Raw genomic sequence first — 24,021 nt, forward strand, 5'->3', positions numbered from 1 at the left:
GAAAACTATCTGAAATGCACAGCACTGTAAAATTTGTTATAATTAGGTTAATGTTTATCTTTATTACAGGCCCTTGCAGATGATTGCCGGGCATCAGAAGTATTTGTCATGTCTTGTTTTTACATTTTCTGTCTGAAACATTAGGCTTTGACTGTATATCTCTATCCACTGCACTTGTCTGAGCAAGTTAGTGGAAAGCTTTAAATTAAACTAATATTCATGTGCAATAAAGTACTCCTTAGTGGTTCTGTATATTTCCAGACCACAGAACAACGAACCCAGTTAAAAAATGATAAAACATTGCTAGAAATCGAAGCTCTCTTGGTGTGCACCTCTGTACTGTGTGATCTGCTGTTTCCTTGAAGCCCCATGCTAACTCGCTCCTAATGTGTATCCATCTCTCTGTGCTTCAGATGACTTACCACCGAAGACCCTCACAAACAGCTGTACGTCTGGTACATCATTTCTCTCCTTTGTGATGTTACACTTAATGCTGCCATAGTCACTCCCACAGTAGTGTTCCCCAGCAGTGGCTTCTATATGACGAAAAAGGAATGTTTTCTTATGCTGGGTGATAGGCAATGTTGTCATTGGTACCAGGAATCTTTCTGAGTGCTATTCTCTGGAATTATTCTTGTTCCACTATGTGAAGTTTTATTAACTCTGCTCAGAGTATGGCAAAGCTCTACAGAGATTTTGTTTTCAGAGAAACAGCAATATAATACAGCACCATCCCAGAAGATAATAAAATGGTTTGTGTCTCTTGCTTAGACACTCACATAAAAACGTGGACTCTCAGGTCCAACTGTGTCTTAGAGGAATCTGAAGAATTCCTTATATTCACTATAATTCAAGTTTTAAATGTTAACAAATAATGATAACCATGTTTACCAGTTTTCTAGCATGTGTTTCTGAATCAAAAACAACACTGTAACTGATGATTTACACAGCTGTAAGAATATATGGTTTTATTAGAATATTGTAAAATGCCTTGTTGATCCATTCATGAAACAGGTGAGTTTGGATCTTTTTGTGATCTTCAATTATACTATCTTCAAAATATTTGGACAAGGAAAGGCAATAAAACTGTAAATTGATCCAAGTATCTTGTGTAGCCAGTTCTTGGAAGAAGCTAAGACACTGACATCAACTACTGTATATGACTGGGTAGTTTGTTCTAAGCTTCCAAAACTCTTTGGGTAAATAAGTGCCCCCTGTTCTAGGTTTTAAATGTTGTTGCACATAGTTTCTGCTTGTGTCCTCTGGTTTGTGTTTCATTGTTTATTTTGAAATCCTCTTGATTGACTGGTCAGTGATTTTCAATGCTTATATCAGGTCCTCTCGTAATATTCTCTGTTCATAATAGACCTGTCACTCCAAGAGTAGACCTGATTTCCTTCAATAACTAAGCTAAACGAAATATACACATTAACAACATTTGACATGTATTTCCTCACAGGGAGGATTTGTTCTGTGTTCACTGAAAGACAGGCAATTACTAAATCACTGAATTCAGCCTCTGCTGAATGGCACTGGCCTTGCCGAGACTTTGACAGAACGCCGACTCTTTTAACAATTAGACCCAGACGTCAGTCCATGGGCAGTTCAAGCACTCGCCCTGGGTGTCCTGGGTATTGTATAAGCTGTTAACGAGTGTTTATGCTTCCTCTTAATCGCCTTTGTGTCTTCTGTACCCCCAGTTGATGACAGCCTGGGGTTCCTGCCCACCTTTGGGCCCTGCTATGTCAACGTCTATGGCAGCCCCCGGGAGTTCAGCACATTCTCGGACCCCTACGAGGCTCTCAATCTGGGCAAGGTGCAGTGCTACATGCCTCATTGTGCTGAGTGTTTCATGGTAGTCCGCCTTTCACTACTCGACAAAGCACGTGAGACACAGAGAAGCCCATTTCCTTCTCCTGCTCTCTCCCTGTTCGACCTCTTTCCCTCTCCTGCTCTCTCCCTGTTCGACCTCTTTCCCTCTCTGACAACAATCTGTTCTCTCCCTGTTCAACCACTTTCCCTCTCCAACAACAATCTGCTCTCTCCCTGTTCAACCACTTTCCCTCTCCAGCAACAATCTGCTCTCTCCCTGTTCGACCTCTTTCCCTCTCCAACAACAATCTGTTCTCTCCCTGTTCAACCACTTTCCTTCTCCAACAACAATCTGCTCTCTCCCTGTTCGACCTCTTTCCCTCTCCTGCTCTCTCCCTGTTCGACCTCTTTCCCTCTCTGACAACAATCTGTTCTCTCCCTGTTCAACCTCTTTCCCTCTCCTGCTCTCTCCCTGTTTGGCACATTTCTCTCCATCGATTACTTCAATGTTAATAATCACAGTTCTCCCTTAGAGCACGACCCTTCTGGGGGACTGCCTCTACTATTCCAGAAGGGTGCAGATATGAATGTAGTGAATGCCAGTGATCTGATTCGTGCCCTGTGTGCCTGCAGGGAGAGGGAGTGGCATACCGTGGCCGCATCCTCTTGGAGCTCAGCACCAAGCTGGCGGAGCGTGTCGAGCAGAAGGTGGAGGATATTCCCAATGATGATTTGTTGGTGGTGGAGGTGAGAATGTACTCTCAGTGCTTTCTGGGAAACACTTCACACTATTTACTGAGAGTAAACAAAACCTACAGTTTGCTTATTGTGACACTACACCCTGACACACTGCACACTGAGACACGACAGCCTGACACACTTCTCACTGACACTACAGACTGTCACACTGCTCACTGTCACTACAGCCTGACACACTGCTCACTGAGACACTACAGCCTGACACACTTCTTACTGTCACTACAGCCTGACACACTGCTCACTGAGACACTACAGCCTGACACACTTCTCACTGTCACTACAGCCTGACACACTGCTCACTGTGACACTACAGCCTGACACACTTCTTACTGTCACTACAGCCTGACACACTGCTCACTGAGACACTACAGCCTGACACACTTCTCACTGTCACTACAGCCTGTCACACTGCTCACTGTCACTACAGCCTGACACACTGCTCACTGACACTACAGCCTGACACACTTCTCACTGTCACTACAGCCTGACACACTGCTCACTGTCACTACAGCCTGACACACTGCTCACTGACACTACAGCCTGACACACTTCTCACTGTCACTACAGCCTGACACACTGCTCACTGACACTACAGCCTGTCACACTGCTCACTGTCACTACAGCCTGACACACTGCTCACTGAGACACTACAGCCTGACACACTGCTCACTGAAACTACAGCCTGTAACACTGCTCACTGAGACACTACAGCCTGACACACTGCTCACTGACACTACAGCCTGACACACTGCTCACTGACACTACAGACTGACACACTGCTCACTGACACTACAGCCTGACACACTGCTCACTGACACTACAGACTGACACACTGCTCACTGAAACTACAGCCTGTAACACTGCTCACTGAGACACTACAGCCTGACACACTGCTCACTGACACTACAGCCTGACACACTGCTCACTGACACTACAGACTGACACACTGCTCACTGACACTACAGCCTGACACAATGCTCACTGACACTACAGACTGACACACTGCTCACTGAAACTACAGCCTGTAACACTGCTCACTGAGACACTACAGCCTGACACACTGCTCACTGACACTACCGACTGACACACTGCTCACTGTCATTACAGCCTGACACACTGCTCACTGAGACACTACAGCCTGACACACTTCTCACTGACACTACAGACTGACACACTTCTCACTGACACTACAGACTGTCACACTGCTCACTGAGACACTACAGCCTGACACACTTCTCACTGACACTACAGACTGACAAACTGCTCACTGAGACTACTGCCTGTCACACTGCTTACTGTCATTACAGCCTTACACACTGCTCACTGAGACACTACAGCCTTACACACTGCTCACTGACACTACAGACTGACACACTGCTCACTGACACCACAGCCTGTCACACTGCTCACTGACACTACAGTCTAACATACTGCTCACTGTGACTCTGCAATCTGACATACAGTACCGCTTACTGAGAAACATACACGCATGGTCATCCACACCAGTGTTGGCATCCTTATAGTTTATTATTGCTTCCAGAAAACCAGGGAAGCCAGTCATGTTAAGATTGTAATTGATTTTGTTATTTTTAAAAATTGTATCACAGATATAATAAAAATTGTTTGCATACTTTTAATCTTGTCACAACTGTTTGTAGAAGACGTACATTGTTCTTTGGGTTGAAAATAAATGTGGCCCCTATTCTGGTGATGTCATTAAAACATTCCGTAGTCTGTCGATGTCCTGAGCCTGTGTTTTGTCTGCGACTTTTCCAGAAGTTCATGAGGAAGAGGAAGTACTGCCTGTTTGCTGCCTTCTATTCTGCCACTCTGCTCCAGGACGTGGATGATGCCATACAGTTTGAAGTCAGCATTGGCAACTATGGCAATAAGTTTGACAACTCCTGCCTGCCTCTGGCCTCCACCACTCAGTACAGCCGGGCAGTATTCGATGGTGAGATCCCAGCTCCAGCCTCCAGGGGGTGTCAGTGTGCAGTTAATATTCTAGTTCAGTTGCCTATGGTCTGCAGTCTCATATCAGACTGCAAAACTCTTCAGCTGAGTGCTATGAAGACATTATTGTTCCTTTCCTGTTGAATTTCTAGTGATATATGAAGGGTTCTCTTTGCAAAAAAATAAAATTCATTAACAATAGATGTACAAAGCTTCGTAGTTGAGCCACAAATATGAAACATTAAAAAGAAGAACTAGTAAAAAGTAAGATTTATCAATCCATTGATACAATTAAATAATTTTTATTTAGTATAGCGCCCATTGCTACTGCAAGTTACCACAGAGTTTTTGGACATATGCATTAAGTAATATACAATAAAAAACAATAACAAAATGACATAAAAAGAGACTTAATACAAGCATCAGGCCTAAAGTAAACATCCACATCTGCATACAGTTATACACAACAAATCTAACACTACAGTTCTTGTTGTAAAGTTTTTTTGATCTGTTGATGATAAAACTGTTAATATTAAGAACATATAAAAGTTGCAAACAAGGGAAGGGCAGGTGGCCCCCTGTAATTAGTAGGTAATTGAGTGAAATATGTTATCCAGCTGTTTCTTGAAAGAAGCCAGGGTATCCGTTTCAACAACATCCCCATTTTAGCATTCCCTCCTTATCTGTGCCCTTTGTTTTCTCTAAATCCACCCATATGCCTTTCCCTGAACACCTACTGCCTGTAATTCGAGAATTAATCCTTAATGAAGGACCTTATAAAACACCATATCGTATATTCCTTACGTGTACACTATGGTTGAAAGCTAAGTAACAGGATAGTTACAAGACCTACACTTTCTATATCCTTGCTGACTATCGTCTAGAAACCTATTTCCATCTACAGGAGGTATTGCTTTTATTTACTTCTAATAATTGTTTCCATATCCTGACATGTAATAGAAGTCAGACTAATTGCTCTTTAATGACTTGGTTCAGTCTCCCCCCCTTCTCATGAACGGGCACTTCCTTAGCAGTTCTGCAGTCCTGAGTGCGCCCCTGTCTGAAGGGACTGACGGAAGAGGTGGTAAGATCCTGTCAGGCCCTGGGGGGTTATTAATCTCGAGTGCTCCTAGTACCCAAAACTCTTCTCCCTCTTCTGTGCTGATACCGTCCAATACAGACCTGTGTCCTTCTGTTGCCTGAGGCCGGTTGTTGACTCCTTCCTCAGTGAACACCTGAGAGAAAAAGGTAAAGATTTATTCCATGCTGAAAGGAAAAGAAAAGAGACACACAATGTTTAGGCTATGGAGCCTTATTCAGGTGTCATCTCACCAAAACGTTTTACTTCTCTTTTCTTGTCCTTTCAGCTGGAATAAACCTTGACCTGTTCCTTTGCAGCCTACACATGCTGACGCAGCTCCCTGCCTGAGAGGACTGCTCGATTACTACACCATTCACTTCCCCTTTGTCCCAGATGCAGGATCCATTTTGCTTTATCCTTCTTAGTTGTTGTGTGCGATAGTACTTAAGGAATATTTTAGGATCATTTTAGGCTCCAAAACAACATACCTTTCCATATCTCCTTTGAGCTGTCCAATGTCTACGTGGGTTTTAATTGACTTGCGCTGGGACGACGTTATATGTGCAGTGCGTGTACAGTGTGTGCAGCTCAGTCCTCAGGTGGGCAGCCTGTTGACCCCGCTGTCTTGCCTGCCCTGCAGGGTGTCACTATTACTACCTGCCCTGGGGGAACGTGAAGCCCGTGGTGGTGCTGTCCTCGGAGTGGGAGGACGTGAAGCCGCGCATCGACGCCCTCAACATGATGCTGCACATGACGGAGCGCCTGGTGAGTCTGCAGCAGCTGATCGGTGGTGCACAGCCCCAGGGCCCCAGGACATCCGCCTCTGCCAGGCTCTCCTGACCCAGCGTGCACTCGTTCTTCAGGGCACAGCAGCAGGCCCAACGGTCATACAGTCTGGACAAGGCTCTCCCCCAGCGTGAGGAGTATGGGAGTCGGACACTAGGTGTCTCTGCTTTAGTGACTCCTTGTAAGGGTAGTGTCCTACCAGGACTTGTACTTTTGCATTGTTACAGGTGTGGAGAGAAGGTCGTCTCCAAACTGCTTGTCAGCCCTGCTGGCAGAGTCAGCGAAACAGGTCTGATTCTCTCTTCTCCTCTTTCCCCTCTGGTTAGGAAGCCAATCTGGAGCAGGTGCAGTTGGATCTGAAGGCAGGCAGTCCAATGCAGGAGGTGGACAGCAAGGTGTCCCATCTCTTAGACGATGTCATCGCTGACTGCAGGTATAATCTGGTTCGGTGGCTCATAGGGGTGGGGTCGTGCAAAATCATCAAGGGGGGCCTAGTTCAGGTGGTCTTAGCCTCCTTTGGGCAGGGATAAGTTACCATTTAAATTGACAAAATCTTAAACATCATGACAAATTAAAATCTAATAACTCAGGATGATGGTGTCATTAATTAGAAACAAAACAAAAGCAGAACTACAGAACAACATCAATGTATTTTAATATTAATAAAATAATATATTTGTGGAAATATTATTAATGTGAATGTTTTTAAGAGCAAACACTGTGTAAAGACGTCCCTGGTGAAAGGCTCATTTGAATGGGACTGCGGGGTCGCAGATGACTCTGGGTGTCCCGATCCCTAGCTGGGCCAGCTCTCTAACTCACCTTGCTGTGTGCTGCAGCCAGGAGCTCCCTGACCTGCAGAGCTGGCCCTGCGCCACACCCCTGGACAAGGCCAGGCGCCACCTGCGCAGGAGCAACCTCCAGCAGATCCAGCAGGCGGCGCTGGCCCTCAGACACGGCCCCGCCACGGAGCTGGGCGTGGTGCTGGAGCAGGCGGAGGACTGGGCGCTGCGGCTCCGGGCCCTGGCCGAGGAGGTACGGCAGGAGGGGCTGGCTGGGTGGGAGCGTGGGGAGGGGTGCACAGAGCCGAGAGCCCCGGCGAACGGCGGAGGTGAGCGATGGAGGAGTGTGCTGCTGATCCATGGCGGGTAAGCTCAGGAATTGTCAGGAAGTTTGGGCCCTCCCGCTCGCTGTGCAGGAGGTGGAAAAGCACAGCAGGGGTGGGGACAGATGTAGACAGAGGTAGGTGGAAGAATGGCTGAGGGAGCCTGAGCAGGACATTGGCATGAAGCAGACACCGAGGGAAATCGGACAAGGCCGTGGACTCACAGCGCTGTCCCTCTCCCAGCCCCAGAACAGCCTCCCGGACATTGTGATCTGGATGCTGCAGGGGGATCGGCGACTCGCCTACTACAGAATTCCCGCTCATGAGGTCTTCTACTCCCGGAGCCACTGCGGCAGGAGCTGTGGGCAGCTGCAGACCATCCGCATGAAGGTGAGCCGCAGGGCTGGTCCTGGTGCTGAATCTCCGGGTCGGCTATGGCCACTGTTACCACAAGCTTTGCACAGCACGTGGGTGTTTCAGAGGTTACGGATGGATAAGTGACTTGAGTTCTCACTTCCTTCCTATTTCCACCTTCACTGTATTAATGTGCTCAGGATTTTAAAGCACTCTGATGAGGACGTGAAGACTTAATGAAAAACCAAACAGATGTGATGTTTACTTGGCATTTGTTCAGGTGCGTGGAGGACAGTGAAAGAAACTGACAAACTTTAGTTGCCCAGGTATCCTGCTTCGAAGTCCCTGAGACATATTCTTCACAGACAACCTCTTTAGAATGAAGCACTACTTTACCCAGAGGATTGCAGGACTATGGCAGAAGCTGTTAAGCAGTCATTGAATCCATTTGCCTGGGTTCCTTAGAGAAAGTACAGAGTTCTCAACTCTAGAAATCCAATATTGTCCACAGTACCACTGAACACAATTCACCATTTGATATTTTTAATGTGCTAAAATGAACAAATGCAGACACAAAAATGAAGTAGCTGTTTTTTGCCTTAACACCTGTGATGTTAATCAGTTCAGCTCAGCTTAATTTAATGTGCTTCATGGGCATGACCAATCCAGTACAGTAAAGCATGACATGAGACGGCTATTAACTACAACAGGTAATTAAAAATTACAGTGTCAAGAAATAGCTTAGTTGCTAATTCCAACCTAGTTGTCTTGCCTAGAGCCCTTAAACCAAGCTGGGTAAGAAAATGTGTCATTTTCTCTCATAGTCCTCCACCCACCACTGCCTGGTGAACCAAGACTTCAGTTAATCTCTCTGATTGTGGACGTTACCAGATTTCACCGATGAGCAGTGTGTGGAGTGACTCTTGTGTGTGTTTTACGCAGTATCCTCAGAACGGCCGGCCGGACTTCAAGATCCCTGCACAGCTGCGTGTGCGGGTGTGGTTCGGCCTCTTGGCCGACACAAAGGAATTCAATCAGTTTGCCGAAGGGAAGCTGTCAGTGTTTGCAGAGACGGTGAGTGTCAGGAAGGCTGAGGGAGAACAGATCTGTCCATCTCACTCGGTGAAAAGATTCTTGGGAAAAATACTTGGCGTTCACGTAGACACTCGCTTACATCTTCCGGACAATGTGGGAAAACAATACTTAAGGCGAGATATATTGCACCTCTCAGTGGTCATTAAAGATCCCCGGGCATTTCTTGAGAAGAGTAGGGAGTTATCCCGGTGTCCGGGCCATATTTCCCCCCTCGGCCCCCCTTTGGCACAAGCAGAAAAGATTACTAGAGGACACGATTAAGCAAACACGTGTGAACTGAAATTAACTTTTACTCCAGTAACTCGAATGTCCTCTCTCAGTCAGTGTCACACTGTTATAGAGGCTCTGCAAGCCCGTCAGATCAAGTGATGCCCAGGAACAGTGGGAGGTTCCTCTTGACAGCTTGGGGGCGGGGTGAGGCCTGTCGATGTCCAGTCAGTGACTTGTCTTCTTTTTCCTTTGCCAGTATGAGAACCAGACCAAGCTGGCCCTAGTGGGGAACTGGGGAACCACTGGCCTCACATACCCCAAGTTCAGTGATGTCACGGGGAAAATCAAACTGCCCAAAGACAGCTTCCACCCATCGCCTGGCTGGGCCTGGGCAGGGGAGTGGTTCATCAGTCCAGAAAAGACGTCAGTGTCCCGCCACATTCTCCACAACTCTTCGTACTGGGCTCCCTCCTCCACACCTCTCCACTGCCTGTCTGTCTCTTTCCTCACTGTCCACTAGTTGTTATTCTGCTTCCCAAAGAGAACTGTCTAAATTACACTTGATGTGCATGAACTTTTTGTTGCTGTTTTTGGATTCTCTTAAGCATTTTTTGCATTGCTGTTTTATAACTTGGGCCAAAGGCCAAAGGCCAAAGTTTTTCCTCTTGTACAATAAAAGGCATTCATTAAGGTAAAACTGTTATGCAACTTAATTGCCATAGCTCAATGTCTTGATGACCACAGAGCTTTGTGTCCTGTGTGCCCCTCAGGCTGCTGTATGATGTGGATGCGGGTCACATGACATTCATGGAAGAGGCATTTGAGAATCAGATGCGGTTGCCAGGGGGGCAGTGGATCGGGATGCATGAAGGCTACACTGATGTGGTTAGTGGATTTTGGCCATTTCCAGCACTGCAAACCTGAATTACCACTTTATGCATTAGGGACAGGGACCATGATTGCCTTCTCTCACACCTGGCCTTGGTCATCCCTAATTCAAATTGCACTGACTGGTACTTCTGTAGTGATTCAAGAAGTCTCAGTGCAGTGTTGAGATAAGTTTGTTACGAAAGCCCCTCAGCTGAGCAGAGAGATGCCAAGGTACTCTCATTCACTCAACTTTAAAGCACAGACACTTCTGGGAGATTCTAATACCTTAGATATGACCATGAACAACTTATTATGTTAACTATGTAACATACAGTATCTTAGAATTAGAATTGACCTGGCAAGAATATATATTTAAACCTAGACATAGAATACAGTGTATCATTCCATAAACTGTTCAGAAGCTCAAAAAATGTCAATCATTCTATAGGGGGCCTAGCCAGCTAAATGAAGATTTGTCACTGTGATCAGAATTACAACAGGTGGTCTGCCTTCTTTCTTAAACACGAAGGGTAAAAGTAAATAAAGGTTTCATCTAAATTCAGTCCAATGAAATCCTGCACTACTGCAGTTATTTTAATTTATTTTCCCTTTTTTCCTCACTTCGACGTGCCCATACTATAAGATGCAAAGAATGGAAAGAGCAGCCTCCTTCACTGACTTCTTATTTTGTGTGCTGAGGCAGAACGGGGAGAAAGCGCTGGCGAAGGATGAGATCGAGTGTCCTCCTGGCTGGGTGTGGGAGGACGTGGAGTGGAGCGAGGATCTCAACAGGGCTGTGGACGACCAAGGTACGGTCTGCCTCAGCAGGTCAGAGACAGGACGCTTTGCAGACATTTACATGCGCTTCGTGCCCTGCGGTGCCCAGCCAGCGTGTTAGCACAGTCAGAAACTCAAAGGACAATGCAGAGCTACAGTACGACACAGTGACTTTTATTAGCAGAGTTGTAAAGCCAGAACTGAGTCCACCAAAATCGTAACAGATCCGGCATGTCACCCAAACCCTGACCCACCTCCCCAAACCCTGCTTTTCCTGTCTTGTGTCTTTCATTTCACTTATGGGCTGTTTCTCAGCCTGGCTCTCAGCTCCAAATTCCCTGTGAGAAGGATTTTCAAATGCAGTGAAGGTGAGGCTTTGAGTGCACCTGCTGGAAAGATAGAACCTGACACTGAAGTAAGAAACTGAACGCAGTAAGTTTATCCAAGATTAAGGCATCATAGTATCCTACCTGTATAAGACTTGGGTCTTCTAGCATTTGCTCCCTGAAAATATGCAAGCATACTGTAGAAGCACTAGACATCTGCTTCAGGATGTAAAAACAGCAAGGAAAGGATCCCAGCATTACTATGTGCGGCTGCTGAGGGCTTTCACACGTTGACACCAGTAAAGTCGGCACGTCACGGAGACCGAGGGGCCTCAAGGATATGATCGGCGAGCTTCCAGTACTCTATTACCATTGTGAAAAAACTCGATTTACTTCTGACATAGTGTACTCTCATATTCGAGTCTTTTTTGAGTTGCAAATGTCTTATTGGTAATTCAATGGACAGCCGGCAGTACTGGACACCACTTTCCCTCTATTAATCTGGTAAAACAATGATTTACTGTACTGTGGTACAATACAGTGCATTAAATAAACAGTCCAGCAATATATTAATATACAGCACAGTTACAGTTTGTATTAACATATCGAGGAAGCATATGAAGTCATCACGTCATGTCATTGCCAAACCACTTTATACCCTATGGTGTCGGGGGAAGCCAGAGCCTACCTGGCAAGCAGCGAGCACAAGGCAGGGTTCACCCTGGACGGGGCGCCAGTCCATCGCAGGGCCAGTGCAGGCCATCACACATGGGGACAATCTGGAGGCCACAGTAAAGGCCGAGGGGGGAAATATGGCCCAGACACCGGGATAACTCCCTACTCTTCTCAAGAAATGCCCGGGGATCTTTAATGACCACTGAGAGTTAGGACCTCGGTTTAATGTCTCATCCAAGAGACGGCACTCACTCCAGTATAGTGTCCCTGTCACTATACCAGGGCATTAGGACCCACACAGACCGCAGGGTGGGCGCCCCCTGCTGGCCCCACTAACACCTCTTACAGCAGCAACCATAGCTTACCAGGAGGTCTCCCATCCAGGTCCTGACCAGGCTCAACCCTGTTTAGCTTCAGTCATATATATTTTTCTAATACATTGTAATATTGTGATTTTGGATTTAAAAAAACGTCATTCGTGATTTAATGGACAGTCAGCAATAACAGACACCCCTTCACCTCTGTAAGTCCATTAAACTGAGGGTTTACTGTATCGTTGAAATCTTTAAGTTGTATGAGCAGCCTTAAGGACAACACACTGTATCCTTCCATTGTATCTTGAGCAGGCTAGGTGAGCAGATGCTACCCAGAGACAAAGTAAAAGGAATTCAGGCCTTTCCCCATACAGTAGTGAAGCACAATGCAGTCCAAGAAAAATAACATATATTTCAAACCCTGTTTATCATTACAGCGGCAGTTACCAGGTTACAAAGATTCACTGGTTAACCAATGAAACCACAAGCAGTCCATCACATCACTGCTCTTCATAACTCATCCCTCGCTGGACACATTGTGTGATTCGGCCAAGGGCTCACACATGAATCACTGCTATGATGTAAGACAACTCGAGAGAGTCTCATCCAACCCATGGGGAGAAGATTATATTAAAACAAAAATTCAGCCAGGAGCCAGCACAGCGAACCACTTTGAACTGTGGAGGAAAAAGCAACAAAAAGAGTGAACTGTATCTCAACATCATTTTATAATTCTAAATTATAAATTACCTGTTGGTTTCAGACAATTGTTATGTTATACATCAGGGTGAGCGAGGTTTGTTTACAATGAAAATGAAGAATAACTTAATCAGTGTTATGTACCAATACGGAAGTTGTATTGTACGACTATAATCACTGATGGGTTTCAATGCTACTGAAGAAACATAAGTTAATAACATAAGGGCTTAGTCAGTAAGTGGGGGTTGGCCTCTGGTCGGGTAAGTCGTGATGAGATGAGTTTTCAGTTTCTTCCAGAAGCCGAGTCTGTGGTTCAGGCTGTGGCAAGTTAGTTGCTCCACCACTGGGGGGCAGCAGAGAGAACAATCAGGCCTGGGACTCGCAGCCCCTCAGACATGGCAGTGCCAGTTGGCCAGAGGAAACAGATCTCAGTGCCCCAGCAGGAACACGGGGCCTGGCTGTGTCCCACAGTTATGGGATCCCCTCGGGATCCCTGTAGGCCAGCACCAGGGTTTTGAGTCTGACGCCAATGGAACGACGTCTAGAGAGATGTAAAGTAGTGAATCCTGGTGATCTCACTGCCTGAGCCGAGTGCCGCCGGCTTTCCTTCCCTTGCGTTCCCTTGCAGTAACGGGGTGTCACTGCTTGTCCCAACAGGCTGGGAATACGGCATCACCATCCCCCCAGACCGCAAGCCCAAGTCCTGGGTGCCGTCAGAGAAGATGTACCACACTAACCGGCGCCGGCGCTGGGTGCGGTTGCGCCGCAGAGACCCGAAGAGGATGGAGGCGCTGAGGAAGGTACTGCGGCTGCGGACTGCCCACGGAAATACAGTTTTGTCCCCAGATCCACCTCAACAGAGCATTCTGCTCATTCAGCACCACCTCTGCGTTCGAGAAGATGCATTTCAATTCATTCCAAGTCGCTGCGTTTTTGCAGAGCATTTCCTCATGAGCTCACAGAGGGGAGCCGCTGGCTAGTTTTCAATCAGAAAGTTACCTCTTGCTTGTAAGGCTCAATGTAAAAAACGCTAACCTGATTTAACATTGCTGGGACACGAAAGGCAGAGACATTGTAACTTGAGCTGATTCTGGTTCGTGTTTAGAACCCATTTCCTGTATTATAGAGTGACTTAAAATTCACACAAACACTTATTATTTAAGTTTTTTTTAAAAAAAGTTTCTGACTTTTTGCATGTCTCAACAGGTAGCAAAATATATTGATCAAAACTCAACTTTAACTCGCTTCTGAAATCTGAGCAACAAGGAATCCTGAGGTGCCCATCTGGTGTTGTTGTAACAGTAAAAGCCTCTAGGTGGTGCTGAATGAACACTGAATGGAAGTTTACTTCAGGAAATAAGTGAGGGTGGTACAGTGTTTAGCACTGTGTGTGTGCCCTGCGATGGGCTGGTGTCCTGTCCAGGGTAAGATAAGATTAGATCACTTTATTAGCCATATACAATTTATTGCTTTAGGAATTTGTCTTTTCACATACCCCAGCTTGCTCTCCATGGGACACAGACACACAGACAGGGAGAGAAGCTTGGGGTCAGAGCGCAGGGTCAGCCATTTATACGGCGCACCTGGAGCAGTTCAGGTGAAGGGCCTTGCTCAGGAGTAGGATTCTTCTGCCAGCTGCAGGATTTGAACCAGCAACCTTCCAGCCACAGGCGCAGATCCTCAGCCACAGAGCCACCAGGTGTACGCTGTCTTGTGCCCATGGCTTGCTGGGACAGGCTCTGGCTCCCCCGCGCCCCTGTGCAGGATAAAACGGTTAGCAAATGGGTGGATGTAAATTTTAAAGTGCTCAGAGAGCATCAGGGAATCCTGTCCGCACTCCGTTCACGATTTCAGAACTAGTCCTATTTCTGTAGTCTCCCTGATGTCCATTAGACATCTGTCGTGAGATTTCATCATGAAGAACCTTTAAGAACAGGGCTTTATGTTCCTATATGCATCGGACACTTGAGTGTTACATTTCTTACCTATTAAAACTCTAAACATTTAAATATGTGGTGGGCTAAAATAATTTTAGTGCTCAGGTTTTGTAAAATCTATCTGTAGAATAAAAGTCAAATAGTATTAAAACGTTAAGTTGAGAACATTTAAAAAGGAGCTCTATTCCTGTTTTTGTACTCTACAGTTAAAATCAGACAGGACATTGCATCAGTAGTAAATACTGGTGCGAAATGGAGTATGATCCCGAAGAGAAAGATTAAAAAATCTTAAGAGTGTTGATTGTATTTATAAACACGTAATACATGGCGCTCAGACACGTGTCTGTGGGACCCTGGGGGTAGATCGGTAAGACGTGGCGCTCAGACACGTGTCTGTGGGACCCTGGGGGTAGATCGGTAAGACATGGCGCTCAGACACGTGTCTGTGGGACCCTGGGGGTAGATCGGTAAGACATGGCGCTCAGACACGTGTCTGTGGGACCCTGGGGGTAGATCGGTAAGACATGGTGCTCAGACACGTGTCTGTGGGACCCTGGGGGTAGATCGGTAAGACGTGGCCACAAACCGTTCCCGCTCCCTGCAGCAGCGGCCGGACGAGACGGAGCGCGAGGGCTGGGAGTACGCCTCGCTTTTTGGCTGGAGGTTCCGCCTGAAGCAGCGCAAGACTGACACCTTCCGGCGCCGGCGCTGGCGCTGCCGCATGGAGCCGCTGGAGAAGACGGGCCCGGCCGCGGTCTTCGCCCTGGAGGGGTCCCTGGTATGACTAACCCCCCCGCGGAGGCAATCAATCAAAGTTTCTTCATCAAATGCACAACAGTACAGCGTGCAGCAGTAGTTGCTGGCCTCTCTTTCTGTCCCCTGCTCCTGCCCCTCTTCTCTCCCAGCTTTTGTCCTCCCGCTACATTACCTTTGCCTACTGCCCTGTCTTACTCACACCTGAAGAAGGCTCCACGGCCGAAACGTTCTGTTTTCTTTCTTCTCTTTTCAGCATGTAATAAACCTATTACTTGCAATACATTATGTCCAAGTAGTGCAATATGCCGAATACAGTGAAAACTGTATGTCCATATAGCCATTAGGGGTGATTTGCTGAAGGAACTGCAGGTTGGCTATTTAGCAGTCTTATTGCCTGGAGGTAGAAGCTGTTCTGTAGTCTGTTGGACTTGGACCGAATGCTTTGGTACCGTTTACCAGACGGTAGGAGAGAAAACAGTTTCTGACTGGGGTCCTTGAGAATTGACTTCTCAAGACATCTAGCTGAGTAGATATCCTGGATGCTTGGTAGCTCACAGCCGGTAATGAGCTGCGCTGACTTCACCACCCTCTGCAGTACTTTGCGATCCCGGGCGGAGCAGCTCCCACACCAGGCAGTGATGCAACCAGTCAAGATACTCTCAATAGTGCACCTGTAGAAGTTTGCCTGGTTATGTGACGGCATGCCGAACGTCTTTAGCCTATGGAGAAAGAATAGGCACTGCTGTGCTGTCTTGACCACAGTGTTGGTGTGGTGGGTCCAGGTTAAGTCCTCTGTGATGTTAACTCCCAGGATTTTTAAAACTGTTGACCCTCTCCACCGAAGCAGAGGGGCGCAGCTCTGAGGAGGCAACTGGGCACTTCTTGGTCAGGGGGCTCAGAGCTCTGGGTTATTGCTGGGTACAGATCCTCAGGGCCTCAGCTCCCCCTCCACTGTGGGCAAGTGCTCAGCTGAAAGGAACCCAGGCAGGGTGTTGTGTGCTTGGTGTGAGAGCCCCAGTGTTGTGTGCTCATTGTAAGAGCCCCAGCATTGTGTGCTTGTTGTGAGAGCCCCGGCGTTGTGTGCTCATTGTGGTACCCCCGGTGTTGTGTGTTTGGTGTGAGAGCCGCAGTGTTGTATTCTCGTTGTGAGAGCCCTGTTGTTGTGTGTTTGTTGTGTGCTCCTGTAGCATTCCTGTGTTGGCAGATGCTCAGACTACTGTGATGTCTTCCAGCTCTGTGGTTCACAAACCATTCGGCAGTAGTTCTCAGGGTACACTTTAGAAACTGAAAGAACTAAGAATCGTGAATTGTAGAGCAGCTATCCACAGTTTATCTTTCTTTCTGTCTTCTAACTTACCTGGTGTGCTCTGATCCCTGCAGACCAGGGTGACTCAGGCTGGAGATGGCTTCTCATTGGACTAGCAAGGGAGAAAGGCTGCTGTCCCTCGTAAAGCTTCTGCTTTGTTTTACCAGGGAGGTGTATTGGAAGACAAGAGCGATGAGAAATCAGCAACTGCCAGCTTTGGGGTGAACCGTCCCACCATCTCCTGCATGTTTGATAGTGAGTACCAGCCCCCAGTTAGGGCTGACTGGAGACCGTCACCGGAGGGGCTCTGAGCTCCGAGCAGAGAAACGCACACACCTGCTTCACTTGAACTGGCTGAAAGAGCGCTACATTAAGAGCAGGCCTGTTTTTGGATAAGCTTAATATCACGTGAACCCTTGATTAGGACTCTCCTGAAGCAATGAAATGTGCACCAGAGGGCACAGGTGGAAACTATGTGGAAGTGTATTTAAATCAGAGAACCAGAGGCTCTTTTTTACATCGAGGGTTGTGGGAGTGTGGAACAAGCTCTTCAGCCATGTTGTTAAAGCTGACATGCTATTTTTTTCAAGAAACAACTGTATGAAAACTACAACAAACTACCAGACCTATCAGATACATTATTTCCCACTGATATCATCAAGAGTTTTAAAGAATGGGAGCAACGATGAGTAACCGAATTTGCCCGAGATCATTTCCCAGAAGTTTCTTTAGTGTCCCCACACACTCTCCACTGTAGTTCGCAATGCCATCAGTTCTACAGAGCTGGCTCGTGCCCACTGTGCCAGTGCCACTGAAGTGCAGGTGGCCACTGGGAGGGCTGGCCAGCCTGTGATTATTGAAGAGCGAACGTTCCCTCTCTTCCAGTCCCTCTTTCCACTGGGATCACGGGCCGCTGCCCTGCCTGGGTTCTCATACTCTGCAGAATTCCTACACCCGGGTAGGACATTATGAAAAAAGAAAACCAGCCAGTGTGATGCCGTCCTCCACAACAGGCAGATGAAAAACCACCTACCCTGTTTAGATTTGTGATGTTAATTTTCTCCTTCATCCAGTACTGGTCCCACTGAACCTTTTGCTGCTTTGAAATTATTTTCCGAGCTTGAATGAAAACGGGCCAAACGCCCGGACCTCTTTTGTGTGAAGTCTGGGAGGCAACAAGATTTCTTGAACAATTGTGCAGTTTAGGATCAATTCTATATATAGAATAGGAATAGTATTCCTAGAATACGACCATCAAGAATAATTGACCAGGCACCTTCTGAAGGGCAGGGGAGTTAGACATTTTAGCCTGCCTTCTGACTACAGGGAAAAAATTAATCATTGCATGTGAAAAGTTTAATAACATTTCATCTGACTGTCTGTCTCTTTAAACAGCTTTAATTTTAAACCAATGTCAGTCAAATATTTTATCAGTTCAACCTAGAAAGAGATTGCGTTAATCAGGACAGGTTCACAGACTGCAGTTCTGTTCTGAACAGGTGCTCCTAGCTACAACAGGACAAAACCAGTAAAGAGCAGTTGAAAATATTACATAACTGATAATAAAACACCTGAGTGTGTTTGCTGGCTGCCATGACATGTGCTGTGAGTACCTTGTGCCAGAGTATCGGTGTTGTGTCGCCCTGCAGGTGGAACCCGGTACCACTTGCGATGCTACATGTACCAGGCCAGGGAGCTCATCGCGATGGACAAGGACAGCTTCTCAGGCACGTAGTCACGGCACCCTTTTACTCACTAAAATAAAAAGGTGGTGAGGTGGCACAGGGGTCAGCATTGCTTCAGTTCCTGGGATGCTGTCTGTGTGGAGTTTGAATGGTCTCCCTGCGTTTGCATGGGCTTCCTTTGGGTGCTCCAGTTTCCTCTCCCAGTCCAAAGACATGCTGATAGAATTTGCTTCTGTAAAAGTGGCCCTGGTGTGAGTGTGTGTGTGTGTGTGTCTGTGTGTGTACCCTTCACTGGACTGGTATCCTGCTGCGCCTGTTGCTTGTTGGGACAGGCTCCTCCATGACTCTGTGTTAGAGAAAGCGGTAAGAAAATTGATGGATGTTCAAATGAGAAAAAAGTTTTTCTGTTAACATTTTCAAATATTACAGTCACTTCCTCTACCGATCTACAAATTGGATGGAGTAATTTTGTGCTTCAAAGAGAGGAAAGAAATGAATCTCAGTAACAGTCTTTCATTAAAGTGCTGTGAGGTCACATTACACAGCATGAAAGTGGATGAAAAATATAAATAGACTTAATAAGAGCAGTAATACGGAGTGCTGATGTAAGACTGAGTAAAATACTGCTCTGGCATGGATTGCTGTTTTTGGAGGAAAGACACAAGCCTTTCAAAGCACATAGCATCAGATTTACAGCTGTGGCAAAACCAGCCCACAGTCTGAGTCATTCTTCCCAGTCTCTGAAAGGTCAGGGCTAGAGCACAAACCATGCTGCTTGGGGAGAGCTGGTGTGCTGTACCACCGTCCTGAGGTAGCCAGTGTGTAAAGGAATGCATTAAGCAGTGTAGGCACTGAGTGAGGTGCAGTCGCTCCAGTTGTCATATTAACATGGTTGCGAGCAACTTGTTGATCCAGGCGCACTGAAACCGTCTGCAGAGTTCAGTGAATGAGGGCTGGAAACATGGTGTTCGCTAAGTGTGTGCCCAGCTATTGTGCGCTGGTCCCATTCCACAAACCCATGTTTAATTCCCCTTTAAGCACCAGCTTTGAATTGGCTGGGAATCTCTTGCCATTTTCTCATCACCCTGTCTTAATAGAAGTTGATGCTAATCGCCCTGTCACTGTCTTCTTTCATTAATAATCCTACATTAAGACAGCAGTGAGGTAACCGCAGGACTGGCATGGCTTCAGTCCTACCACGATGGGCAGATCATGTTTTGCTGTGGAGAAGGAGAGACAGCAGACAGCAGAGAGATGGAGGAATGCATATGAAGGATTAGCAAGCTAACACGTTATTTCTCAGAACTGTCGAGGTAGCCAAATGAATTGTATCGTTTTATCTCAGGCTGCTCATGTAGTGGACTGGTTTATTAATTAAAAAGCTGTCAGAGGGCCATTTTACTGGACTGATTTGCACCCTGTATTTTATATCATACTATTTGGACCCAGAAAGAAAGTAAATAATTTTCCTCTTACTAGGTAAGAGCATGTGACCCTAACCCTGCTCTCTCATTACCAGTGCTTTTTATTCTGTATCTTTTTACTCTTTTTACAGTACCTTTTTACAGTTGCTGACCACCACCATTGCATTTCCAGCCATCGCTCAGTTATTGCTTCTTAAAGCACATTGCAGTGAGGAATCCCAGTCCTTTTCAAACACTTTTTTCTGTCCAACCATCCATTATATCCATTATCAGTAGCCGTTTAGTCCAAAACAGACAATAGACACAGGATTCATCTGGTTTGGGACGCCAGTCCATCAAGTGGTACTAACATGCACATTAACAAGACTGTCTAAAAATTCCAGGGAACTGGCGGAGAACATGCAAACTCCAAACAGCAGGTGCCCTGTCCACAGTTACACACTTGACTCAAGAGCTGTGAGGCAGCAGCTGTAACTACCGTCACATTGTGCTGCTCACTCTGCTCACTCTGAAGGGCTTTGAGTTTTTTTTTCCTTATTGGAGTCCAGGGACCTGTCAGTTGAAAACCACTTTGCATGGTGGATGAAGATGCACATTTCAGGGCACAAAACGGTTTCAAAAGAAATACAGAGCAAAAGGAGGTTAAGTAAGGAAAGGCTGTATACAGGGACAAATAAGTATGAGGATGAGACTATCGAAGAGGTACATGATACTGCAAGAATGCACACACACATCGGTTTCATTGGGAAAGTGAGAGTTTCATTTGGAAAAACAAGTTTTTAAATGGCACTACAGTGTCGTGTGTAGAGTACATGGGTATCAGCACACCTCCTCTGGGCGGCTCTGGGGCAGTGCCTAGTGTTCTCTGGCCCAAGGGGCAATTTCAGGCACAGGTTCTGTAATCAGCAAATTAACGAAACACCCAGATAATTACATCCTGACAATGTCAATTAGGCACCCTGGTTTTGTGTGGAATGGAAACAGAAAAGATGTCAGGCTTCAAGTCACATTGGATCGATAGCACTTTGGAATTCGCAGGAGCTGTGGAATACATCTCGAAGTCCACAGTACATGCAGCTGAAGAATGAGAAAGCATTTAGGCCAGATGTTCGAGTTCATTGCTAAAGAACTGCTTTTTTAATAATGTTGTGCTTACGTTTTGTGTAATTTCTTTAGGGATGTACTACAGTACGTAGCAATTTCACAATTTGCTGAAATAAGCAAAAACTAAAGCTAGGGCTTTTTTTCACAAGCGCCCCTAAATTTTGTTTTGTTTTTACTGCATCAACAAAGATGGATTGCCACTAGACAAGAGAGATTCGCAATATTAATTTGGTGGAAAAGAGACTTGATGAAAGAATGGCTTTTTTTTCCATTAAGCGACAAGATAATGGAAACAAGCTTCTGCTGCCCATTAAATTATTACATCTTATAAACCAATTTAAAAATAAGAGGATTATACTTAGGCTCATTATAAAGCATGATTCATTTATAAATAAAAAAAGTTAGTGTCATCTTCTGATTCCTAATCCCTTTCTTTTGATATTTTCTTGGAGTAAACCACAGATACTTTGGGTTTTCCATGAAAATTGTAGTTCTTAAAATAGCCATAAGGTTCAGAACTTGTTAAATGGATCATTCTTTCTGTATGGACTACGGCAACTAGGTTTTGCAGACCAGTCTAATATCGCTACCAGTAAAGCTGTTTAATTACTGCAGCTGACAAGAAGAATAAATCCCCACACAACAATGGCACCCTACACTGCGGAAGGATGCCAGGCCCCTGGGGACGCTGTCTCTGCCCCACACTGTCTGTTTATTGTTATTACCTCTGAGCCTGATTCAGATCTGTGCACCATTTTCCACTGCTGGCACAGGCACAGGATATCAGCGCATTTATTTTTACAAAATTAAATCAGGAACATTTTTAAACCCAACCTAAAAAAAATAACTAAACATTTAATGCTTCTCTTTTTTCTTTCCTTAAAGCTCGTGTTCACGAAGGGGAAAGGTTAGCCTGCACTTAGCGAAGCTGCTTTGATTTTTCCAAGTGAAACAATCCCCAGGCACCCATTTACATGTCTGAACATAATAAACTACCAAGGAATTTATTCTGATGGAGGTTTTGGCATTCCTATGGCTTTTATGTTATTTATTTTTGTTCTTGTTTTGGAATATGTTTTAACAAAAAAGGTTTTCAAAAAAGAAAGCATGGCTTCTTCCTTTTTGATGTTTTAGGATTTGAGAATTCAGTTTCTGACTAACCTTTGGCAACGCATTTGCTTGTTTCCGACTGAAAAAAAGTGAGGAGTGGGGATTAGATGACTGTTTTGCGGTTTCTGGTTTTGATTGACAATACAGTATGTAGAAAATTGAAGGATCCAATGAAAAGCTTTCTACAGCATTGTTAATTCAGAGAAAGGGATAAAGAGCAGCAACAATCAATTTAGAGACACTAACTTTCATCAGGGTGCAGCGTTACAAGATTAGCAGCCTGAAACGATTATAGAATTAAAAAAAAAGGAAAAAGCCTCTTAAGACGTAGCAAAACCTTTAAAAACTGTAACAAAAAATGTTTTCTCAGTGGATAAATCTCCTTTTTACTTTCATCCGTATGATACAACGGCTCATGTTCCTGTCATCTCCCTCTTTCCGACACACTCCTGAAGAGGATCACAGTGCTCGAAAAGCACTTTGCCTTTTCTGTTCAGTCTAGAATTTGACCCTTGTTGCTTTGCAGCAGACAAGCCAGTGGAGCTTCCCACTCTCTTTTTAAAAATAAAGCATCTTCTCTTATTTGGGAAATTTATGGATTTTTTTGTCTGCCTTAAACTGCTTTAGAATCCACTATTCTAACTAACTAAACCATCGTATCTGTGACCCTGCTTCTACAGACCCCTACGCCATCGTGTCCTTTCTCCACCAGAGCCAGAAGACCGTGACAATCCGCAACACGCTGAACCCCACCTGGGACCAGACCCTCATATTCTACGAAATCGAGATCTTCGGGGACCCCAAGGTCACAGAGCAGAACCCCCCCAACATCGTGGTGGAGATCTTTGATGAGGACACCTATGTGAGTTGCAGTGAATTCGTACAGTACTGCTGTTCAGATGAGGTCTTTCTGCAGATGACTAACAGGAATGGTGATCGTAGGCAGCGTTTCATGCACAAATAGACAAAGAAATCAAGACAGACATACAGAAAATGCTAAATAAAATAGAATGTGATACAACAATATCAAAAATAAGTTTATTTTCTTGTACTTATCTACAAGTTTTTTTAAGCTTAATACTACACTTGCAATAACTGGTGATTGCAAGATATGACTAGTAAGACATTACCTCATAATCATTGCAGTTTCTCACTGCACAAATGGTCTCTTCAGTTAAAGTCTGACGTGGTGTATGGTTTCTTTATTGGGATTTGTCCTGTTAATTCTACTTGCTTCTATAAGAAATGATTCCATGTAATATGTGTGTGGTTCATTGGTGCTGTCTTCATCTGTTTCAATCAGATGTACCATGGAGCACATACACAAACTGGGCTGATCTGAAGATGGTTTTAAATATAACCAGTCACAGAGGTATTGTTCTTGAAGCAGGGGCAAGACTTTTGCAGATTTTCTAAACATTATTGGAGTAAATGCATTATCTCTTAGCTTGTTTACTTTAGTACTACATCAAAATAAGCAGAAACTTACCAATTTAGTAACATTAGGTGTCTTAAGAAACGTCTTTGCAATCTAATATGTCTTCTTTCTAATAACCAGAAAGAAGGAGAAAATGGAAAATAACAACACCTCTTTGGCCAGATCTCATTGGCTATAATCACAGTATATTAGATTCCATGTCTGGTTTCATTTCACTCGAGACAACTTCGAAGTGTGTCCTTGGACCTCTCCTGCTGTCCATGGAATGAGAGCTTTCTCACCGTCTTCCTGTTGAAGTGTAGGTCCTCCTCCCATCGGCCCATCCCTTTCCCAAACCACTTTATCCAATACAGGGTTGCAGGGGACCATAATGACACCAGTCCACCGCAGGGCAAACACAGACACAAACGCACACTCTCACCCTTGGGCTAGTTTTCCCGGAAGC

At 45.5% G+C, this 24,021-nt stretch overlaps 1 protein-coding gene across 13 annotated transcripts in view; it reads left to right on the forward strand.

Annotated features, from left to right (window-relative positions):
- Positions 1-24,021, forward strand: part of dysf (dysferlin, limb girdle muscular dystrophy 2B (autosomal recessive)) — a 132,377-nt gene that overhangs the window by 58,931 nt on the left and 49,425 nt on the right. For 6 of the 13 annotated variants that reach the window (XM_069192059.1, XM_069191728.1, XM_069192392.1 and 3 more), the window contains exons 17-34: positions 414-455; positions 1,701-1,816; positions 2,446-2,559; positions 4,348-4,525; positions 6,246-6,370; positions 6,718-6,824; positions 7,231-7,426; positions 7,740-7,886; positions 8,793-8,924; positions 9,412-9,578; positions 9,926-10,040; positions 10,729-10,834; positions 13,474-13,616; positions 14,452-14,589; positions 15,358-15,531; positions 16,983-17,070; positions 18,465-18,542; positions 22,819-23,000. In XM_069192059.1, coding sequence (XP_069048160.1) covers positions 414-455; positions 1,701-1,816; positions 2,446-2,559; positions 4,348-4,525; positions 6,246-6,370; positions 6,718-6,824; positions 7,231-7,426; positions 7,740-7,886; positions 8,793-8,924; positions 9,412-9,578; positions 9,926-10,040; positions 10,729-10,834; positions 13,474-13,616; positions 14,452-14,589; positions 15,358-15,531; positions 16,983-17,070; positions 18,465-18,542; positions 22,819-23,000 — 2,348 coding nt within the window. The remainder of the gene's footprint in view (positions 1-413; positions 456-1,700; positions 1,817-2,445; positions 2,560-4,347; positions 4,526-6,245; positions 6,371-6,717; positions 6,825-7,230; positions 7,427-7,739; positions 7,887-8,792; positions 8,925-9,411; positions 9,579-9,925; positions 10,041-10,728; positions 10,835-13,473; positions 13,617-14,451; positions 14,590-15,357; positions 15,532-16,982; positions 17,071-18,464; positions 18,543-22,818; positions 23,001-24,021) is intronic. The other 7 variants (XM_069194759.1, XM_069195013.1, XM_069194522.1 and 4 more) reach the window with 2 other exon arrangements.

The sequence above is a fragment of the Lepisosteus oculatus genome, chromosome 1 (assembly GCF_040954835.1).
Source record: "Lepisosteus oculatus isolate fLepOcu1 chromosome 1, fLepOcu1.hap2, whole genome shotgun sequence".
In the NCBI taxonomy this organism is placed as follows: Eukaryota; Metazoa; Chordata; class Actinopteri; order Semionotiformes; family Lepisosteidae; genus Lepisosteus; species Lepisosteus oculatus.